Raw genomic sequence first — 22,785 nt, forward strand, 5'->3', positions numbered from 1 at the left:
TCACAATTAATCAAAATCAAGTGCTCCAGTTCCTTATTCGTGAGAAGACTAAACAAGGATCCATAGTATATGTTGGGAATTAGCTACCTCAGCTAAAGCCCAAGCCCGCCCTCTGGTTCCAGGGTCCAAGAAAAACCAAACTGGTGGTCTATTTTCCATAAGAAACCGTTACAGAAGCACTTGAACCCTATTTGTTGACTTTCTTCATACTTTTGGAAATCATATAATTGACCAATATGCATCAAGAAGTTCAAGGAGGCACGTACGCCGCATAGGTTGATTATTCATTGTATCACATGGTATCATGATATATAACTTGGCACCTACGACAATATTTACGTTAGTTTTTTTTTTTTGTTAAACAACGCCATGTAATGGGTTTCCATGAAGTATCGTTTTTGTGTGTGGATATTATGGGATTGCATTCACAATTCAGCCAAAAAAAAGCCACTAACCACAAAAGGCTATTACAATAACGAAGTGATCTGACATCAAAATTAATACAACATGGTGTGCCACCACTAATGATCGCGCAAGATTGAAAAAATTCTGGCATAAATATCCCAACTAAATTGCAAACTCAAAATAATCAAAAAAATATAAAACTTGAAAAAAAAACTAAGCCAGAACAATACAAATAAAACTCTCATAAATGAGAGATGAAAATCTCTCACAAAAGAGAAGTGAAGACCTCTCATAAAAGGAGAGGTGAAAACTATACAGAGATCCCAAAGAGTCTCAGCGACTTATTCCAAACATAAAGAACCTGTAAAAAGGATGGTGGTGGAGATCCAGCGACGAAACGCATGTGCAAATAGGGGAAACCTTCTGCCTCTGAAAATGGAGGAAGAGGAGAAGGGAGGAAGATAAGAGGGGAGAGAGAAGAAAGTACGGTGGCTTAGCCCTCAAAGTGAAAACGGCTCTAGGAGTGTTTTTTTGGGAGAGTTTCAGGAAGTATCTTTCACATGGTATAATTTATTTCATTTATTTTATGGGGATGCATGTAATTAAAAGGATTATTATATGGGGACCCAACTCTCATACTTAACTGCAGTATTAGAAGGTAATCATTCTCTTGACTTCGTTACCCACCCTCATTTAGCCCAATTGGCGTTCAGCTGCAATTGCTCCACTCCGTCAATGTTAACGTGTGTCCGGTAACTTCTTCTCCACTAATCGCCAAAGTTATTACTTAATGCATAACTGGACATTTCAACGCCTTATGTAATAATTAACAAGTTATTTATTTTTTCAAATTTGCCATGATCCACCAATTTAGTTACAATACATGCCTTCTTCCCAAAGAATTTGTTCAGTTGGTACGCAAGATCATCAACAATTTAATCACTATTTTTTTAAACTAATGACATTTAATTTAACTCAAAAATTAATCACTAATTTTATTCAGGATATCTTCATATTGGCATCACCTGGTCAATTTAATATAATTTAATTATGAGTCGCTGCCTCCTTTAGGGTTGGTGGCTTCCTATTCCCATCCCCCCTCCCTTCTGCTCCTCCCTTCCTCCCTCCTCGCCCCTGTTTTCTTCTTGCTCTTTTTGGTTTAAAGAGTATATTCTATACTCTTTGAATATATATTTTTAAATATTCGTATATATTTAAAGAGTAAAGACTATACTCTATAAATATATTCGAATATTTAATAGTATAAAGATAATATATACAAATATATTTTTAAATATTTATATATATTTAAAAGGTGCAGCTAGGTGGCTATACCATTAAAATAATAGATATTTATAAAAATATCCAATCCTAGACATGTATTTATAAAAATACCCAAGCACTATTTAAACATAGAAACATACCCAAAATGGGTTTTGGGTATGTGTGTAATGATGAGTTTTGGGTATGTTTATAAATGGGTTTTAAGTGTGTGTAATGATGAGTTTTGGGTATGTTTATAAAGTGTTTTGGGTGTTGGGTATTTTTATAATTTCAGCCCCCATTTTGGGTATTTTAGTGAAACTCCCTTAAAATAATTGCAAATATTTAAATAGTATCGCCGCGCAGCTGTACTATTAAAATATTCATATACATTTAAATAGTATCGCCGCGCGGCTGTACTATTAAAATATTCGAATAAATCTAAAGAATATAGCCGCGCCGGTATACTATTAAAATATTTGAATAAATCTAAAGCGTAGAGCCGCGCGGCTATACTATTAAAATATTTCGTATATATCTACTGAGTATAGCCGCCCGACATTACTATTAAAATATTCGAATCAATCTAAAGATTATATCCGGGAAGCTATACTATTAAAATATTCGAATAAATCCAAAAAGTATAGCTGCGCCGTTAAACAATTAAAATATTTGAATAAATCTAAAGCGTATAGCCGCCCGGCTATACCATTAAATATTCGAATAAATCTGAAGAGTATAGCCACGCGGCTATACGCTTTATATATATATATATATATATATATATATATATATATATATATATATATATAAAGAGTATATTTTTAAATCTTCTTAAGTTGGAAATTCATCCTGTGATATGCATCTTACAAGCACTACACCAAATTGGAGCTTTTACGACTTGATATTTACGGCACACTTTTTATTCGTGTGTTAATAACTGATGTTTACGGCATATGACAAAGCACGCCTTCAAAAGATAGTAAAGTGTGTTGTTAATAACTGATATTTACGGCATATGAAAACATGCCTTAAAAAGGTAATTTTTGTGTCTTTTAATGGCATTGATTGTATATACGCCGTGAATGCAATTTTTTTAAATATATATTATGTCGTGCGATTGAGTATGTCGTAATTTGTAAATTCAATTTATTTTTTTTCCCGAAACCCTCCAATATATATGCAATCCACTAAAAATATAAGATTTTTTTTTTTTTAATTTCCCTCTTTTATTTTTCATTCAGACCTGAATGTTCTCATCACTTCTCTCTCTCTCCATCTCTTTCTCTCACAATTTCTGGATTCTCTCTCACAGTTAATCAAGAGCTCCAGTTCCTTATTCGTGAGAAGACTATTGCTTGAGCCGTACCGTATTGCTTCGAAGCTGAATTCTCAGTGACATTCCAAAGGTGTGATTCTCTAAAGCCCTAACTCCAAATGCTTGATTATGAATTTTCTTATAGTTTAGAATCATGTTCGCTACTTTATTCATGTGGTAAGGAGGCCTCATTGTCTTTAATTCTTGATTTATACCACTTCGCACATTATTTTCATTTCAATTTAGAAAAATCAATATTGTTAACTATTTTTCTCGATTTATTTAAATATTCATCGTTTCAAGCTCGATCTTTGAACATCTTCGATTCTGTGTTCAGATTTCAATTTCCTTTTCGTTTTTCTAAAATTTTGTTTGATTTGCTATATCTTTCTTTAAAAAAACTCCAAAAATATATGAGTACCTCTTGTTGAAGAATATGAGTCCCACATCGGAAACTTGATTAAATAAAATACAAAATATAATGAATGGTTCTACGACTAATAACACCGAGGCCTTTTGTGATAAAACATCACACCTACTGGGCTTTGTAGGTGGTTAAGTTGGGGACAATATCGGTGTTGCTAGTAGTGGGCCACTAGCCCGTCTCTCTGAAATTTGACACCTCTTCGTTTAAGTAATTTAGTTTAATTTTTCAGTGAGATCGAACTACTTTTCCCCGATTATGTAGTCGTAAGTTTTGAGTGAATTTTGCTTCAAAACTGAGGAATCGAATTTCTAATAGTAATGCTTGGGTTTTGTGTCGTGATTGCTTAGGAAATCAATGCCGGAGATATTAAGAAGCTTGAATACGCTAGGATCTACACCTGCAATGGCTTGATGATGCATACGAAGAAGGTAAAACGAATTTAAACTCTAATTTCTTGCACAGAGCATGTTAAGGTCCGATTCCTGTGATATAAATATCTTACTTAAGTAACATCAACAAACATATAAGAACTTTATTTATTTTGAGTAATAATAATTCATTATTCCTTACAATATAATAAGAGAAAATAATAATAAAATAATAAACAATTAATTGGCTAGCCCTTATTCTTGCACTTACACACACGTACACAAATTCATATAGATAGAGCCTAGCTACTATTTTCTGGTATATATAGCTGAGCTTAATAAAACAAATAAAATTATCAAAGTATAGCTGCACAATTAATAATTATATTGCAATATCCTCCTTATCGATCGAGTAGCAGTGATCTGGTGCGTTCATGCATAGCTGCACATCCCATACGCACATGAGCTGCCTTTCTTGCATTTGTTGTTGCAGCTGCCGCAGTTTTTCTTGTCCGACCTCGGATTCACACACTTACCTTTGCAGCATATCTCTGCGTACTTGCATTTCCTCCCACACTTGCCACAGTTTGCTCTGTCTGTGTTCGTGTCCACACATTTCTTCTTGCAGCAATCTGGCCCTGCGCTGCCCGACGCCCCACAAACCTTAGGGTATCTGTCGCAAGTCATCGTAGGCGGCCGGGAGGCAAGGAAGCGGCTTCTTCCCCTCAGAGAAGTACTTTTTTCCAACTGGCTTTTGGTTTCGTCATTTGCATCATTATTGTTTTCCTCGTTGAGGAATGATTCTTCTTCGTCTGGTATCGCAGAAAGAGTAGTGATGGCTGAAGCCATTAGCATGGCAAGCATTAGGAAAAGCATGAAGGATTTCATGATGATTTTTCGTTGCTGTTGGTGTGTATGGTATGTGGTACGTATAAAAGCAGAGAGAGAGAGCGAGAGAGAGAGAGATTTCAAAAGGTTCGTGGAGGATGGTGAAGCTTTGAATGTTTTGGATGGAGAAGCATGTAGGCTTTGGAGAAGTATTTATAGAGAAGAAGAATGTGAAGGCGGTGTAATTCGTATATGGATGAGTATTGATGTGCTTAATGGATTGTTCTAATTCAAAGGGCTACGAAACTTTTAAGTAAACGAGGTTCGGCTTTCAAAGAAACATACAATCCAAATTAGTTAGGCGAATGTGAACTTATGAGGAAGAAGAAGAAACAAAATTAAGTTACTCATGGATCATACTAGTTAGGCAGCTGTAGCTGCTTCTCAAACAAGGATCCATAGTATATGTTGGGAATTAGCTACCTCAGCTAAAGCCCAAGCCCGCCCTCTGGTTCCAGGGTCCAAGAAAAACCAAACTGGTGGTCTATTTTCCATAAGAAACCGTTACAGAAGCACTTGGACCCTATTTGTTGACTTTCTTCATACTTTTGGAAATCATATAATTGACCAATATGTATCAAGAAGTTCAAGGAGGCACGTACGCCGCATAGGTTGATTATTTACCTTAGTTTGTTAATTTTTGTCTTTACTTTCTAAAATCCTTTAATACACTTTTAGGTCATTTCGATGTAATTGAAAAGCCTATATGTATATATACTTTTCCTTATACATATATAGAAAGAAACTAAAGTCGTAGGGGGAAGCGACTATGTTGAGTAAAGAGGCAACAACTGGTAATTGGATACTGTGTACCTTCCCTCACCACTTGAAAATGTTTAGGTAACCACGTTCTCCCTGCTTTGTTGAGCCGCACCATGGAACCGAGAGCTCCAAGTGGGCTATTTTTGGTAACCAGAACTTGTGATGCGAGATGAATCGAAAGCTGGGTTACGGTGCCCAACTGCGCCCTAACCTAGAACCCACAAAGGGTGGGTCGATTAAGACAACAAGAAGGTGGTCATGGAAGTCAAAATCCGACATACTATTTATTAAATAAAAAACTTTGTTTAAAATTGAAAATTTATTAGACATGAAACATATGTACGTACATGAATTGTATGTTGCTTTTTTTAAAAAAAAAATTTTAAAACGTGCATTTTCTAAACTACTCTTATCGAACCGAAGGGCTTTTTTAAACAAAAACCTTAAGCTGTACTTGCGATTTTGGTGTTGGCTAAATAGGTGCTGGAGAACACCCAAATAAGTGCAGAACTGTACGAGCTTATGAAGGATCTCATTATACCCCTTGGCAGAGCACCCGAATTCTTAGCTCATAGTGGTGCCTAATGCAAAGGAACGAAATTCAAGGAAAAAAAATTTATTTTAAAAAAAAACCCAGTATAGTCGCACGGCTATACTATTTATTAAAAAATATCTAAAACCCCAGTATAGCCGGGCGGCTATACTATTTATTTATAATAAAAACTTATAAAAACTTATAAAAACTTAAGTATAGCCGGGCGGCTATACTATTTAAATTATATTATATTTAATAAGTATAGCCGCACGGCTATACGATTTTATAAACAAAATTTAGAATATAACTGCAGTATAGCTGCACGGCTATACTATTTATTAGAAAAACTTTTTTTAAAACTGAAGTACAGCCGCGCCGCTATTCAAAAATAAAAAATAAAAAACTGACGTATAGCCGCCCGGCTATACTAATTTAATTTTATTAGCTGCTAGACTATTTATTAAAAAAAAGGATTATTCGCTGCAATGGTCTCTCAACTATACCCCAAGTTACACTTTGGTTACTCAACTCAAATATTATTTCCAGAGGTCACTCAATTAGGTGTTTTGTTGCACCGTTAGTCCTACCGTCAAGTCTCTCTAACGGTAGGGACTAATGGTGCAACACAACACCTAATTGAGTGACCAAAATGTAACTCCGAGTATAGTTGAGGGATCATTGCTACAAATAATCTTAATTGAAAAGTCACATTTGCCCAACAATAATCTAAGAGATGCTTGCCACGTCATCATTTTAAACATAAAAAGTAAAAGACTTGATGGTAGGACTAACGATGCAACAACCACAATGCCTTCTTGCACTGCTGATTGCACCCACCACAATTCCTCTTGTCAAATGATGCATTGACGCACTTTCCCCTGCAGCAAATCTCAGTGTACTTGCATCTGTAGCCGCAAAATCCACAGTTGTATGGATCCGTCTTCACGTTAACACATTTCTTCTTGCAGCAATCTGGCCCTGGACTGTTCCTCAAACGACAAACCCTAGGAAACTTGTTGCACATTCTTCTGATAAAGAAAACGGCTTGTTGAAATAAAAAAATTGGCAAATAAAATATTATCATTTATCCGAAATAAAAATTAGATGATAAAGTCAAACCAACATGGGTTCCCAAAATTTTTGGGATATCTGTTATGTTAAAGCTAAGGCTGATCAGTTGAAATTCAAAAGGTGTTGTGCCTTCAAAGGAGTCTTATCTAGTTAGCCTATAAAAAGGCTACAACAGAAAAAAGAAAGGGAAAAGGGAAGAGGAGCCAACGACAGATCAAAAAAAGACTTGAGATGTTGGAGCAACGTAGTAAGTTAGAAAACATGAGAACAATATGAGAGGGGATAAGGAGGCCATGGCTTAAACTAATTAGTAATTATACTATGGGGGTGATCAAGACAAGGAACACAATTAGGAGGATATATAGAGAGAAAATTAAATAGAATGGTTGATAATGAGAAGAGAAGATGGTGCACACGATTTAGGAGTGCTTTTGGTTCTGTTAATTTAGTTGATTGTTAAAATCTTATTTGGACTGCTACAAACGTGGTTGCACGAGCTAATTGGGTTGGTTGACTTTCTAATTATATATATATATGCTGCTCTGATCGATCATCAATGCCGACTATGTCTACCGAAATATACAATTTTATTTAGAAAAATCTAAGGGATTATAATTTATATTGCAATGGGAAGGTGAGAGAGAGAGAGAGAATATAAGATTTTGGGGTGGCTTAGGAGAAATATATATCTTATGTCGAGTCTCAACTCAAGGAAAAAAGACATTAAAAAAAATGATCAGATTACGGGGGTAGAATTTCTCCACTCGTAGTGCGATTAGGGGTCAAATGCAGAGTTATCCTTAAATTTATCTAACCCATTCCAAGTTGTATACTTAAACATAAATCAATAAAGTAATACATAGCTGGACCAATGCGCACACATGCTATATGTCACGTGATCCTTATTGAGAAGAATTGTTGATCTGGGGATACATGATATTTCTATGCATAGTCGCACATCCCATTGTCGCAAGAGAAGTGCCTTCATTGCAGTGGTTGCCATTGGAGCACTTGCCACAGTTTTGATTGTGGGTTCACACAATCTCTGAGCTGCTGCATCGCTTCCCACAAGAACCACAGTTTTAAAGTCCATCCACCTCCAGCTCATGTTGATCACTGTAGCCACGGATATCCATTTGGTCCACAAAGTATTTTCGAGTATTATCACCATAAGCATTAACTATCCAGTAAACATCCAATCCAGATTACTTCCATTCCTGATAACCTTCAAACTCTAAAGCTGAGTGAGTATTTAGGTTGCCTGGATCAAGTTGTTGCAAGATGCCTGCAACCACCACCATCCTCATACTCATGTTGGCACTCATGACAATGATGACGGTGATAATGTTCCCATGTTCTTGGCATAATCTCTGTGAATGAGGTAACACTCGAGAATACTTTGTGGACCAAATAGAAATCAGTGGCTACAGTGATCAACATGAGATTGGGCTATGATTTTGAGCCCCAACTAATTTGGTAAGATTTTAAACCTAATAAGAAAACACAATGAGAGAATATATTGAACAACTTCAATGTAATGTACAATCAAATAACCATAAGCCTTTTCGTTTTATCTTACTTTTAATTTTTATTATTAATATCTTTAACATGGTATAATTTATTTTATTTTATGGGGATGCATGTAATAAAAAGATTATTATATGGGGACCCAACTGCATGTATTACAAGGTAATCATTCTCTTTACTCTGTTTACCCACCCTCATTCACAGAGATTTAGCCCAATTGGCGCTCAGCTGCAAGCCTGCAACTGCCCCACTCCGCCAATGCTAATGCGCGTCCGATAACTTTTTCTCCACTAATCGCCGAAGTTATTACTTAATGCATAACTGAACATTTCCACGCCTTATGTAATAATTAACAATTTATTTATTTTTTCAAATTTGGCATGATCCACCAATTTAGTTACATGCTTTCTTCCCAAAGATGTTGTTTAGTTGGTACGCATGATCATCAACACTTTAATCACTATTTTTTTTTTGTTGAGTTTTTCTATTTAAACCCCACACTTCTCTTTGTTGACTCCAATACTTAAATCATTAAGCTGTTAAGTTTTATTTTTTGTAAAAAGACAAAAAGGGTCATCCAACGTAATACTTAACCATAGTACATCTATACACACACCCCACTGGGAACAAGTTCAAGTGCACGTCTCAATATCCCACCGTGCACCACCCCTCCTACTCCCCACGGCCTTGCCCATCAAATCCAGAGGACTGTAACCAGCTAATATATCGTCATGGTTCAACTGCTTAAACAACGAGAAATTGGGATTTTAGGGTTTTGGTTGGTGAATTGATTTAAGTTCTGGGAGATTGATAAAATGGGAAATTGGGAAACACCCCGAACTGCTGGGCATGGAGCTTCCATATCCCTTAACGGGGGTTTTGAGCTGCATCCCAATTGAAAAACTCAAGGGAAAGAACATAGTCATGCTTAAATCTTTAGCAGTATATGTTTCACTCTGAAAGCAATTAGACCATTAGACAAGGAATTGAGCTTAGCCCAGTCAGAGTGAATTAGATGGCTGTTTGCAACATTAACAAAATCAAGGTCCTGCCCCTTGGGTTCATGAATTGTTCTTTGGGGTATAGGAGGTGGGTTCCAATTCCTTTTTCCAAATTTCCCAGAAATTGTGGGGTTTGTAAAGGTAGGTTCTTTTGCAATTGAATTGGGCAAACTACAAAATTGATGAAATATGAACTTAATAAGTTATTAGATCAATCCTAGGGTTAAGTGGGGTGTGTGTAAATTAATACTTAATTTGAGGGTAGTTTTGGGAAGATAGTGGGGTTTTCTTAGAAATTGTATGTGAATATTCGAATTAGAAGTTTGGGTGAACTTAGAACATGGGGTGAATAAAGAGAAGTGTGGGGTTTAAATAGAAAAACTATTTTTTTTTAATCTAATGAAATTTAAGTTGACCCAAAAATTAATCACTAATTTTAATCAGGATGTCTTTATATTGGCATCATCTGATTAATTTAATATAATTTAATTATGAGTCGCTGCCCCCTTTGGGGTTGGTGGCTTCCCATTCCCATCCCCCATCCCTTCTGCTCCTCCCTCCTCACCCCTGCTTTCCTCTTGCCCTTTTTGGTTTTTTTGGTTTTTCTTTTTTGCAGACTTAGTTGTGGCAGGCTCTGATTCCGTTGATTTTCATAGCAAAGCGTGTGGCAAAGATGGAGATGAGAGTTAGAACGAGAAGCTTCAGATCTAGGGGTTTATTCCCTGTTGGATTTTCTATATTCTCATGTGCTTTGGCAGACCATGATGCTCTTCTCTCTTCTTGACAAATCTGGTTATCTCTGTTATGGATATGGATGGCTTTGGATGTGCATCATTTGTAGAACAAAGTGTTGCTGCTCCTTTAGTTGGTGTTGTTTGCAGGGACGGACTCAGGATTTCAAAATGAGGTGGGCTAAATTTACCTTACATACCTATTGAAAACTCAAGGGTACAAGTAAATTTCATTGATAACAAAAAAATACAAAGGGGGACATAAGGAGCCCTAAAATTTCATTGATACTTCATAAACCCTAAATAATCCCCAAAATTTCAAAAGAAAAGAAGATGAAGAATGGAAGATTACCTTAATTTGCTTTAATTAAGTTTGAGGACATGCATAATTTTCCTTTTTATCAAAGAGCAGGAGTTAGCCACTAGCAGATGGTCTGCTACTACGCAAGAGATAGAGAGAATTCTTTCTTCTTTTTTTAGGTAAAGAAGAGAAGGAATGTCTCTACATAGTGTGATTTTGGAATAGATGGCTTTATTTTACAATTGATTATTCTCACAGCACAGTAGAAACAACTTTTTTTTTTTTTTTTGAAGCACAGCAATGCCAAACTAACTCATAGAACTTAGAACCCATATATCTTTGAATTGTTATGGGCCCAAACGTTAATAAACAGTATGGCCTCTTTGCATTGCCAATGCTATCGTTATTAAAAGTCCAGTTAATAATGTATATATACGTGGACACTCTCTCTCTCTCTCTCAATTATACAATAGTACTGTAATAAATATAGATGGATCGGGAAAAAGAAAAAGAAAAAGAAGTATCAAATTAAAGATTAAAGGCCTTTTCAAGAAGCAAATAAATGCGTCTTATATCTAAAAGTCCAAATATTGTAATTTAGACGATCACTTAAATTAAAAACAACATGCAATTAAATACATAAATGACTAAAGTAATATATATAGATGGATCAATATAGAAATGTATGTGTATATATGCACATGCATATATATGTCATTTGATCTTTATTGAGAATAAGTAGATCTGGGGGTTCATGAGATATATATAATATTTCTATGCATAGTCGCACATTCCATTGTCACAAGAAGTGCCTTTCTTGCAGTGGTTGGAGCACTTGCCACAGTTTTGATTGTGAGACATTGGATTCACACAATGAGCGTTGCAGCATATCTCTGAGCTAATGCATCTCTTCCCACAAGAACCACAGTTGGATATGTCTGTCCTCAAATCCACACATTTTTTGCTGCAGCAATCTGGCCCTGCACTGCCTTCAGTGGCTCTACAAGCAAGAGGGTTTTGGTCGCATCCACCCCGAGCCAGAGACGACTGAGAGGCAAGGAACCGGCTTGTTGACGATCCCGGCCTGAAGAATGCTTGTCTTTGGTTTGGTATCGTTGCTGAGAGAGTAATGGCTAAAGCCATAATGAGCATGGCTATCATAAAGAAAACTTGGAGAGATTTCATCATCATGTAATATATAGAGCTAGGCTAGCTATGCAAGTTAGAAAGAGCTATAAATAGAGAGAGGGAGAAGAATCAATATTGAAGCCCTAGGGTTGATTATTGAGAGAGGAATATTATTGCATGTGTTTTTTCTATGAATAATAATATTGCATGGCCTAATTCATTCCAAGGGGCACAAAACGTTAACTCAGCAAACAAAGTTGGGCTTCCGAAGAATATATATATATTAATTATACTCGAATTAGGTGAATATGAACAAGAAACATGCATAAAACAACTTAGAGAGAATGGTTATTATTGATGAAGAAACATGCAGGTTAGGCAAGCTGCTTATTTGCTTGGGCTCATGAATAATTTGCTGCTAATTAACACAAAGTCATGACTCTGGAATTCGCGTTGCTATCATTAGTGAAAATAAATATATAATTACAGATCACAATCCCATATTCTTCTTGTCCAAGAAACCAAACTAACCATGATGGCATGATGGCATGATGCATGCGCTGATTAATTAACTAGCTAAAGAATGTTGGTAGCATGTCTCATTTCTTTAGTTTAAAGATTTGGCATATGCTGTTTTAGCAACTATAATTAAATCATTTTTTATTTTTTATTCAGCTTCTCCCATTTCTTTGCGAATCAAAAGTTGTCTCACTTGTCCCATTGTTCGGTTTTATCCGGGGCGCCAATGAACCCATAATGCCTTTTTCTTACAAATAAATTCATTTTTATGTGTTACCCAAAAAAGAAAAAAAAAGAAAAAAGAAATCCTCTTTATGGTAGCTAGCAGACTGAAATTTAATCACGTGCACCTTGAAAACAATAGAACTAAAATGATCACCCTAAAGCCACGACGTTTTTTTTTTTTTGGGGTGCATTATTGGCACCATGATGCATTATTAAGAGTGTAAATTAGGAATGTTTGAACAAAATTAACAATTGAAATGTTAAATAAAGGATGCACACCTTGAATCAACCGCAACGATTGACAAAGAATCAGACTAGATCTGTTAATTTGGTCCACCAGAGAAGAGGTAATTTTGTTCGTGTTGTAAACCACATAAACGGTCTCGACTTCTTGAATGAGTTTTTACAGTTCAACTTGTATGTAATAGTACAAATACGAGGTCATTTGGCATTGGCATCAGTTTGTTTCCATGTTTTGGTTGTTTGAGATTTTTTTCTTAAGTTTTGCATAACAATATATTAGATATCTCTTGGCCCCTCTACCCATTACCAATTAGTTTTAAGTTATGTGATTGAATGTTATCATGATAACAAAACATGTTATTTACACGTATGTGGTGCGACAATGTAGAGAGTGTTTTTTTCACATCGGGGAATATAGTCCATCAAATTATGATGATCATCAATACTGTTAACAGTTTAGAAGAGGAAGCTTAAGAATTGAGAAAGCTGAGAAGGAAGAAGAAGATTCAAGAAAAATGATATGCTCTGTATATTGATTTTCCAGAATGAATTACAATTGTGTGTCAACAGTGCCATATATCTCTCTAACCGAGACTTAACAGCCTAACTAATTACAGCTAATACTAACTAACAACACGTGAGCACACACGTGACAGCTAAATTGAATACAAACTAACTAATATTGTTATCATTCGCCCTCAAACCCAACTCTGGATCCTGCTCTGGATTTCCAAGTCGCATACTAATACAGTGACTTAAGAAAATAGGACTATGCAGTCCTTTAGTAAACACATCTGCAATTTGCTCTTGAGTAGGAACATATTGAACCACCAGATCATTCCTTTGAACCCTTTCACGAACAAAGTGAAAATCTGTATCCAAGTGTTTGATTCGTGAATGATAAACATGATTACTACTAAGTGCCAAAGCAGATAGATTGTCACAAAAAATGGTAGGAGGTTGAGGCAAGCACACTTTCAAATCTAGCAAAACCTGTCGAATCCAAGCCAAATCTGCAGCTGTATTAGCCAATGCCCTATACTCGGCCTCTGTTGAACTTCTGGATACAGACCCTTGCTTCTTAGACTGCCACGAGATAGGATTATGTCCAAGCAAAACCACAAAACCTGTAGTTGATCTCCTAGTATTTATGTCCCCTGCCCAGTCAGCATCACTATAAGCTTGTAATTGCCAAGGACCATGAGTAAATTGAATCACATAATTCATAGTACCTTGAATGTATCTCAAAATTCTTTTGACCAGGTTGAAATGTATCTCAGTGGGAGCAATCATATACTGACACACAACATTGACAGCATAGGATAAGTCAGTTCTTGTGAAAGTTAAGTATTGCAAGGCACTCAACAATACTTCTATAAAATGTAGGATCCTGCAGTGGTTCTCCTTTAGACATTAAAACTTGATTATGTGGCTTGCAAGGAGTAGGACAAGCCCTACAATTACTCAGACTAGCCTTTTTCAACAAATAGCATACTTGTGCTGATGTACAAAAATGTCACCTGTAGAATTGTAAGATATCTGAAGGCCAAGGAAATAGGTAAGTTGTCCCATGTCCTTCATCTCAAACACAGCTCCTAAATCATCAATCACTGTCTGCACTAACTGTGCATTGGAACCTGTCAAGATGATATCATCAACATATAATAATAAAATGACAATATCAGTGCCTTCATGCTTGACAAATAAGCTGGGATCAGAATGAGATGATTTGAACCCTATAGCTGGCAAATATCCTGTAAATTTGGCATTCCATGCCCGTGGAGCTTGCTTAAGTCCATACAGAGACTTATTCAACTTACACACAAACTCAGGATGCTTATCGTCTTCAAAACCTTGAGGTTGCCTCATAAAAACTTCTTCTTCAAGCTCCCCATGTAAGAACGCGTTCTTAACATCCAATTGTCTCAAAGACCACTTGTGCATAGCTGCGAGACTGAGAATTAACCTCACTGTTGTATGCCTTACAACAGGACTGAATGTTTCACTGAAGTCTAAGCCTGGTTCTTGACTAAACCCTTGAGCTACCAGTCGAGCCTTATACCTTGCAACAGAACCATTTTCATGTCTCTTGATTTTGTAAATCCATTTGCTACCAACAATGTTTTTCTGTTGAGGACAAGGGACCAAAGACCACGTACCTTGCATCTGTAATGCATCAATCTCTTCTTGCATTGCTTGAAGCCAAGCAGGAGACTGAGATGCTACTTTATAAGAAAGGGGTTCAGTGTCTTCATGAATAATAGGTAAGCTGGTATGATAACAATGATAATCAGGAAAAGTCTTTTGTTGACTAAGACCACTCTTAGCCCTAGTCTGCATAGGATGAACATTAGTAGATTGAGGAGTAGATGACACACTAGATGCAGAAGAATTATCATCACTAGATGAAGCAATAGGCAGAATAGCTTGTAATTGCTGATCAGTTAGAGTATTAGAAACGACATCTGTACCAATGTCATGCTGCATGGAATCAATTGTACCAATATCCTGAGGCATTGAATGCTCTTGAGATAGTGAACTATGAGAATCACTAGAGACTAAATTGGGCATAGAAATCACTAGTGGAGCTGTAGTAGATGAAGACATAGACGACGACATGGAACTGGATTCTGGAAAACCGTGAAAAGGATAGCAGGTCTCATCGTGGACTACATGTCTAGATATCACAAATTTTCCAGTATGAATATTGTAACATATAACTCCTTTATATCCTTGAGCATAACCAAGAAAAACACACGAAGCAGTCCTAGGTTCAAGTTTATGTACATTGTAAGGTCTCAAATACGGATATACCGCAGTCCCAAACACCTTAATATGTGTAATATCAGGAACACTACCATAAAGTCGATAATAAGGAGACTGAGAAGACAAGCTCTTACTAGGCATTCAATTTATCAAATAAGCAGCATGAGCAGTGGCATGAAACCAAAATGAACTAGACAGATGTGCAGCAGTTAAAAGAGTGATAGCAGTTTCAATCAAGTGCCTATTCTTTCTCTCAGCCAATCCATTTTGCTGAGGAGTATATGGATAAGAAAACTTATGTTCAATGCCCTTAGAAGCCAAAAAATCAGTAAAAGCCTTACTAACAAACTATCCACCTCCATCACTTTGAAAACACTTGATATTGGCATTAAACTGATTACCAAGCAGAGCATAAAATTTGAGAAACATAGGAAATACTTCTGATTTATGATAGAGTGGATATAACCACATATAACCAGTACACTCATCAACAAAGATTACATAGAATCTATAGCCATCCACAGACTTCACCCTAGACGGCCCCCACACATCGCTATGTATTTTCTAAAAAGGGATAGAGGCTCTTACATGAGTAGTAGGAAAGGGAAGTTTTTGCATTTTCCCATGAAGACAAGCAGGACGAACAAAAGACTGACAATCATCACTGCATGAGATGTTGTAATCCTTGAGCATACATTGCACCACTTCATTAGTTGGATGCCCCAACCGTTGATGCCATAGAGAAGACTTAACCCGCTGACCAAGAAAAGCTGCGACTGCACTTGAACCATAATTTGAATGCTTTGACTTCTGCAGAGACGACCTCACAAAATTAGGGATGGGATATAGACCGTGACTACTCTTGCCTTGGAAGAGGATTTGCTTGGCGAACTTGTCCTGTATATAAAATCTAGACCAAGGTATTAAATATCGATAATATCCCCGATATTATCCCGATAATATCTGATTTTTGGGGGTCCGATATTTTAACAACAAACCATAATGTTATCGTCAATATATCGATATTATCCCGATAATATCGGGAAGATATTTTCAACATTTTTATGAATGATTTGGGCAATATATCGAGATATTATCGATAATATCCCGATAATATCCTGATAATATCCCGATACGAAACCCAAAAATATTTATATACATGGTATTTGTGAAAACCATTTTACTCCTTCAACACCTTAACCACCATATCACTTATGTTTTTGTGAAAATACTAAAATATTTATATATATACATGGTTTTGTTTTGAATTCTTTTTGCAAGAAACAAATTTTCACATGAGATGAGTAGTAACTATGGCTATACTCATAACCAACCATTTCCCTACCCCTCATATCTCATTTCTGTTGGGATGGAATCAAGCGACTCATGGAAAGAATCCGAGACTCAATCTTCAAATGATTTTGCTTATGGACAACGTCAACCAATCTCGGATCCATATGGGTGGCATGTTAACAATTACATGCAAAACTATTTTGGGGATTTATCATTTGATGACTATTCTTCAAAATATACTTACTCTACACATAGAGATGATGAAGATAGTGAAAATTTTGAACCTCATAGGAACTCTATGTGGTACTAAGTCACTCATGTATCTTACCATGCAATATATAAAGTGTAAAATATTGTAGTAATTCATTATATATAAATGATTATGGTGTGTTTAATCTTCTTTCATTAATTACTACATATTTTCTACACTTACGGTGTTTGCCAGCTCGCTATATAATCAACTTAAATAAGTTAAATCCATCATGCAATGCATTTCCTTCCAATTTTTTGTGATAAACTAATAGATAAGTGACTAAATAAACATCCTGCAAAGTTTCAATAAAAATTTCCAAGTTTTTCTTACAATTTCCGTGGTTTTTATTCAATTTTTTCCGATACCGATAATATCCCGATATTTCCTGCGATATTTCCGTGTTTTTTGACTTCCGATATTTCCGATACCTCCGATATTTAAGACCTTGATCTAGACACATCAAATACAACATTACAGTTGTTATCTTGGCATAATTGGTATACAGATAATAAATTGGCTTTGAGTTGCAGCACATGAAAGACAGAGGGAAGGCGTAAAGAAGAATCAGCACAATGAAGTTTAGCATTGCCTATATGACTTATATGCAAACCTTCCCCATTGCCCACAGTAACATTCTCAGCAAAATCACACGCAGTCACATTGGTCAGCTGATCCAAATTAGACACCATATGATGTGTAGCACCACTGTCTGTGATCCACACTTGATTTGGATTATAGGTTGTCTGAGCAGTCATAGCAGTCAAATTAGTTTGGATTATAGGTTGGATTATAGGTTGTCTCCAGCGAGCCTCTCTCTACAACTGTTTGATTCCATAGTGAGTGTCTTATCTAAGGCCCTTAAATGAGGCCCTATCTGTTAACCGTTGGATCAAATTAGTTTGTCGCTAATATACAACTAAAAAAGAAATTCATCCAAATTCCTGCCATCCATAAGTATGTGCTCGAGTTGGAAGAATAAAAAAGAAAAAAGGAAGAGGTTGAATCCTTGTGATATATTATATGTGACAAGTAAATAATAAGAACTTTTTTAATTAAGGGAGATGATAATATTGATGATTCCTTACAATAAACAATTAATTGGCTAAGCCCATCGAATGGTGACGCTTAGCGAGCCCTTATTCCTTGCACTGCACACACACACGTACACTAATTCATGGCCTTATAAATTATTTTCATGTTTATAGGATATAGCTAGCTTTGAGCAAAATAAAATAATAAAAGTAGAGATTTGCTGCGCATGCAATTAATATTGCAATAACCTTATTCCTTATATCGATCCAGTAGCAGTGATCTATCTGGTGCGTCATGATAATTAGTGTTCATGCATAGCTGCACATTCCAAACACACATGAAGTGCCTTTCTCGCACTTGTTGTTGCAGCTGCCGCAGTTTTCCTTGTCCGACATCGGATTCACACACTTACCTTCGCAGCAAATCTCTGCGTAATTGCATTTCTTCCCACACTTGCCGCAGTTTGCTGTGTCTGTGTTTCTGTCCACACATTTCTTGTTGCAGCAATCCGGCTTTGCGCTGCCATACGCCTGACAAACCTTAGGGTTTTTGTCGCAAGTCACAGAGGCAAGGAAGCGGCTTCTTAGAGAAGTGATTTTTCCAAACTGGTTTTTGGTTTCGTCATTTGTATCAGTATTGTTTTCCTCGTTGAAGAATGATTCTTCTTCGTTTGGTATTGCAGAGAGAGTGGTGATGGCTGAAGCTATTAGCATGGCAAACATTAGAAAAACCTTGAAGCCTTTCATGATGTTTGTTTGAAGTGTATAAAAGCAGAGAGAGAGAGAGAGAGAGACCGAGAGGGATTTCTAAAGGTGCTTAGAAGATTTTGGGATGGAGAAGCATGTAGGCTCGGAAAAGTATAAATAGAGAAAAAGAATGTGAAGGTGGTCTAAAATTCGTATAAGATTTTAGGGTGGCTTAGGAGAAATATTTATGCAATGGATATTGGGGGATAGAATTTCTCCACTCGTCGAGCGATTAGCGGTCGTAAGGTGAGAACATGGGAGTCTCAGTGAATCCCTCATCACTTTGTTAATTTGCTGTTTCGTTTGGAGACTTTTGGCCCCATTGTGAAACAAAAACTCAACACGTTGTAACACTACCCGTTGGTTTTTATTTGACGATCGATATAAGCCGCGCTTCAAGGCACGCGTCGAGGCAAAGCAGTGGCAAATCTCCTCAGGTCAGGTGTTTCGCAGTTATCACTCTTAGCGCACGCTATGGTTTTTAAGGCGCTTATTGCTCACGAAGAAGAAGACCTGCCAGATTTGACGAAGCCCACATGCAAAATCATACCTTGCTATTTTTCCAAAAATTGGCCCAAATACGCGATGGTTTGATAATAACAAAATTACCTTTCAACTTAAGATACAATTAAACAAGAAATTCATCCAAATTCCTCGCATCCATAAGTTGGAAATTCATCCTTTGATATGCATCTTACAAGGACTACACCAAATTGGAGCTTTTACGACTTGATATTTACGGCACACTTTTTATTCGTGTGTTAATAACTGATGTTTACGGCATATGACAAAGCACGTCTTAAAAAGATAGTAAAGTGTGTCGTTAATAATTGATATTTACGGCATATGAAAACATGCCTTAAAAAGGTAATTTTTGTGTCTTTTAATGGCATTGATTGTATATACGCCGTGAATGCAATTTTTTAAAATATATATTATGTCGTGCGATTGAGTATGTCGTAATTTGTAAATTCAATTTATTTATTTTCCCGAAACCCTCCAATATATATGCAATCCACTAAAAATATAAGATCTTTTTTTTTTAATTTCCCTCTTTTATTTTTCATTCAAACCTGAACGTTCTCATCACTTCTCTCTCTCTCTCTCTCCATCTCTTTCTCTCACAATTTCTGGATTCTCTCTCACAGTCAATCAAGAGCTCCAATTCCTTATTCGTGAGAAGACTATTGCTTGAGCCGTACCGTATTGCTTCGAAGCTGAATTCTCAGTGACATTCCAAAGGTGTGATTCTCTAAAGCCCTAACTCCAAATGCTTGATTATGAATTTTCTTATAGTTTAGAATCATGTTCCCTACTGCATTCATGTGGTAAGGAGGCCTCATTGTCTTTAATTCTTGATTTATACCACTTCGCACATTATTTTCGTTTCAATTTAGAAAAATCAATATTGTTAACTATTTTTCTCGATTTATTTAAATATTCATCGTTTCAAGCTCGATCTTTGAACATCTTCGATTCTGTGTTCAGATTTCAATTTCCTTTTCGTTTTTCTAAAATTTTGTTTGATTTGCTATATCTTTCTTTAAAAAAACTCCAAAAATATATGAGTACCTCTTGTTGAAGAATATGAGTCCCACATCGGAAACTTGATTAAATAAAATAAAAAATATAATGAATGGTTCTACTACTAATAACACCGAGGCCTTTTGTGATAAAACATCACACCTACTAGGCTTTATAGGTGGTTAAGTTGGGGACAATATCGGTGTTGCTAGTAGTGGGCCACTAGCCCGTCTCTCTGAAATTTGACACCTCTTCGTTTAAGTAATTTAGTTTGATTTCTCAGTGAGATCGAACTAGTTTTCCCCGATTATGTAGTCGTAAGTTTTGAGTGAATTTTGCTTCAAAACTGAGGAATAGAATTTCTAATAGTAACGCTTGGGTTTTGTGTAGTGATTGCTTAGGGAATCAATGCCGGAGATATTAAGAAGCTTGAATACGCTGGGATCTACACCTGCAATGGCTTGATGATGCATACGAAGAAGGTAAAACGAATTTAAACTCTAATCCTGTGATATATGTATCTTACTTAAGTAACATCAACAAACAAATAAGAACTTTATTTATTTAGAGTAATAATAATTCATTATTCCTTACAATATAAAATAATAATAAAATAATAAACAATTAATTGGCTAGCCCTTATTCTTGCACTTACACACACGTACACAAATTCATATAGATAGAGCCTAGCTACTATTTTCTGGTATATATAGCTGAGCTTAATAAAACAAATAAAATTATCAAAGTATAGCTGCACAATTAATAATTATATTGCAATATCCTCCTTATCGATCGAGTAGCAGTGATCTGGTGCGTTCATGCATAGCTGCACATCCCATACGCACATGAGCTGCCTTTCTTGCATTTGTTGTTGCAGCTGCCGCAGTTTTTCTTGTCCGACCTCGGATTCACACACTTACCTTTGCAGCATATCTCTGCGTACTTGCATTTCCTCCCACACTTGCCACAGTTTGCTCTGTCTGTGTTCGTGTCCACACATTTCTTCTTGCAGCAATCTGGCCCTGCGCTGCCCGACGCCCCACAAACCTTAGGGTATCTGTCGCAAGTCATCGTAGGCGGCCGGGAGGCAAGGAAGCGGCTTCTTCCCCTCAGAGAAGTACTTTTTTCCAACTGGCTTTTGGTTTCGTCATTTGCATCATTATTGTTTTCCTCGTTGAGGAATGATTCTTCTTCGTCTGGTATCGCAGAAAGAGTAGTGATGGCTGAAGCCATTAGCATGGCAAGCATTAGGAAAAGCATGAAGGATTTCATGATGATGTTTCGTTGCTGTTGGTGTGTGATAGATTCATATTTTGCATATATAATCTATCTCTATTTTGCATAGTTTTCGTGTGAAATTGGTTAGTTTAATGTGATTGGTGAAGATTTTGTAGGAAATCATACTTAGCAAGGCTTTGGAGGAAAAACTATAATTTTGGAAGCTTAAGGGATCCAAATGGGTGGAATTATCAACTCAACAAAGTATCAAGAATTCACTCTGTCATTTCATCAAACACCTGGAGTGCATCTGTGCAAGTGTCAATTTATACCCACAACTGGTCTCAGTGACCAGTGCCAGAGAGATTGAATTAGAAGATTTACCATCACGCTGCTGTGTTTCCGGCCGCTTGAAGAACAACCCAATGCCAATTGCTGATATGGAAGCCAACGTGGTTTGCGTCAGTTGAGCATTTGCTGAAACATTAGATGACAAAATAAAGAGATGGTCTGAAAGGAAAGAAAGCATTATGCATGAGATTGAAATATTGTCAACATTGAAAGCTAATTGACTTTGCAATTGTTGAGACAATTGCTGATCACCTAAGCTGCCACCGTCACTTGCTTTTGGAGAAAAGTGTGTTAATGGGCTGGTCTCCTTTGAATTGCAAATGTTATCTAAGCCGCACTTTCCTTTGAATTGGAGATTTTAATTTCATGTCTCAGCCACTTTCTTCTCACAAAGCCAACCAATTGCATCTTTTACCCGCATCTTTTCTCTCCACAAAGTCAGATTCCTTATTTGACTTGGTTAAGTCCCAACTCTTCCTCAGCTGCCAGCTATCTCTATTTTTCCTTCTCAGTTTGGGTTTTATTTTTGGGGCTTTCTTACTATTCATCTACTTCCTAATCAATTATTATTTCTCTTTCTCTTTTGGAGAATTCCTTTGGCCTATAAATACTGAGCTTTAACCTAAAGCCCGGGGAGTTCGGAGGATTATTGGGAGACCATAGACTACAAAGGCACGAGAGAGAGTTTTAGAGAGAAGAAGACAAGACCTGGAGCTAGAGTTGCTGCTGTGCAGAGATTAAATCCTCAATTGGTTTTTTCTTTCCTATGACACTGTTTATCATGGTTTTTATTAAAGTTATCATGAACTAATTTCTTTTGCTAGGGCTACGATGTAGCCTAGCCATGAATACTCAATTACTTTAGTCAATGTTAATTCCAAGTATTTTTC

General features: G+C 36.5%; 4 protein-coding genes across 4 annotated transcripts; all 4 read right to left on the reverse strand.

Moving 5' to 3' along the window:
• Positions 1 to 3,938: 3,938 nt before the first annotated feature.
• Positions 3,939 to 4,775, reverse strand: LOC148295346 (uncharacterized). The gene has a single exon (XM_088252697.1). It carries the CDS (start codon positions 4,667 to 4,669, stop codon positions 4,214 to 4,216), a length of 456 nt encoding a protein of 151 aa, XP_088108823.1. The 5' UTR covers positions 4,670 to 4,775; the 3' UTR covers positions 3,939 to 4,213.
• Positions 4,776 to 11,371: 6,596 nt separating this feature from the next.
• Positions 11,372 to 11,785, reverse strand: LOC148295347 (uncharacterized). Its single transcript, XM_088251468.1, has one exon. The coding sequence runs from the start codon at positions 11,783 to 11,785 to the stop codon at positions 11,372 to 11,374; it is 414 nt and encodes a 137-aa protein (XP_088107594.1).
• Positions 11,786 to 18,171: 6,386 nt separating this feature from the next.
• On the reverse strand, positions 18,172 to 18,925 carry LOC110747183 (uncharacterized). Its single transcript, XM_088252539.1, has one exon. It carries the CDS (start codon positions 18,800 to 18,802, stop codon positions 18,365 to 18,367), a length of 438 nt encoding a protein of 145 aa, XP_088108665.1. The 5' UTR covers positions 18,803 to 18,925; the 3' UTR covers positions 18,172 to 18,364.
• Positions 18,926 to 20,967: 2,042 nt separating this feature from the next.
• Positions 20,968 to 21,642, reverse strand: LOC148295348 (uncharacterized). Its single transcript, XM_088252538.1, has one exon. The coding sequence runs from the start codon at positions 21,596 to 21,598 to the stop codon at positions 21,143 to 21,145; it is 456 nt and encodes a 151-aa protein (XP_088108664.1). The 5' UTR covers positions 21,599 to 21,642; the 3' UTR covers positions 20,968 to 21,142.
• Positions 21,643 to 22,785: the final 1,143 nt, after the last annotated feature.

This window comes from Prunus avium, chromosome 4 (genome assembly GCF_965620075.1).
Source record: "Prunus avium chromosome 4, drPruAviu1.hap1.1, whole genome shotgun sequence".
NCBI lineage: Eukaryota > Viridiplantae > Streptophyta > Magnoliopsida > Rosales > Rosaceae > Prunus > Prunus avium.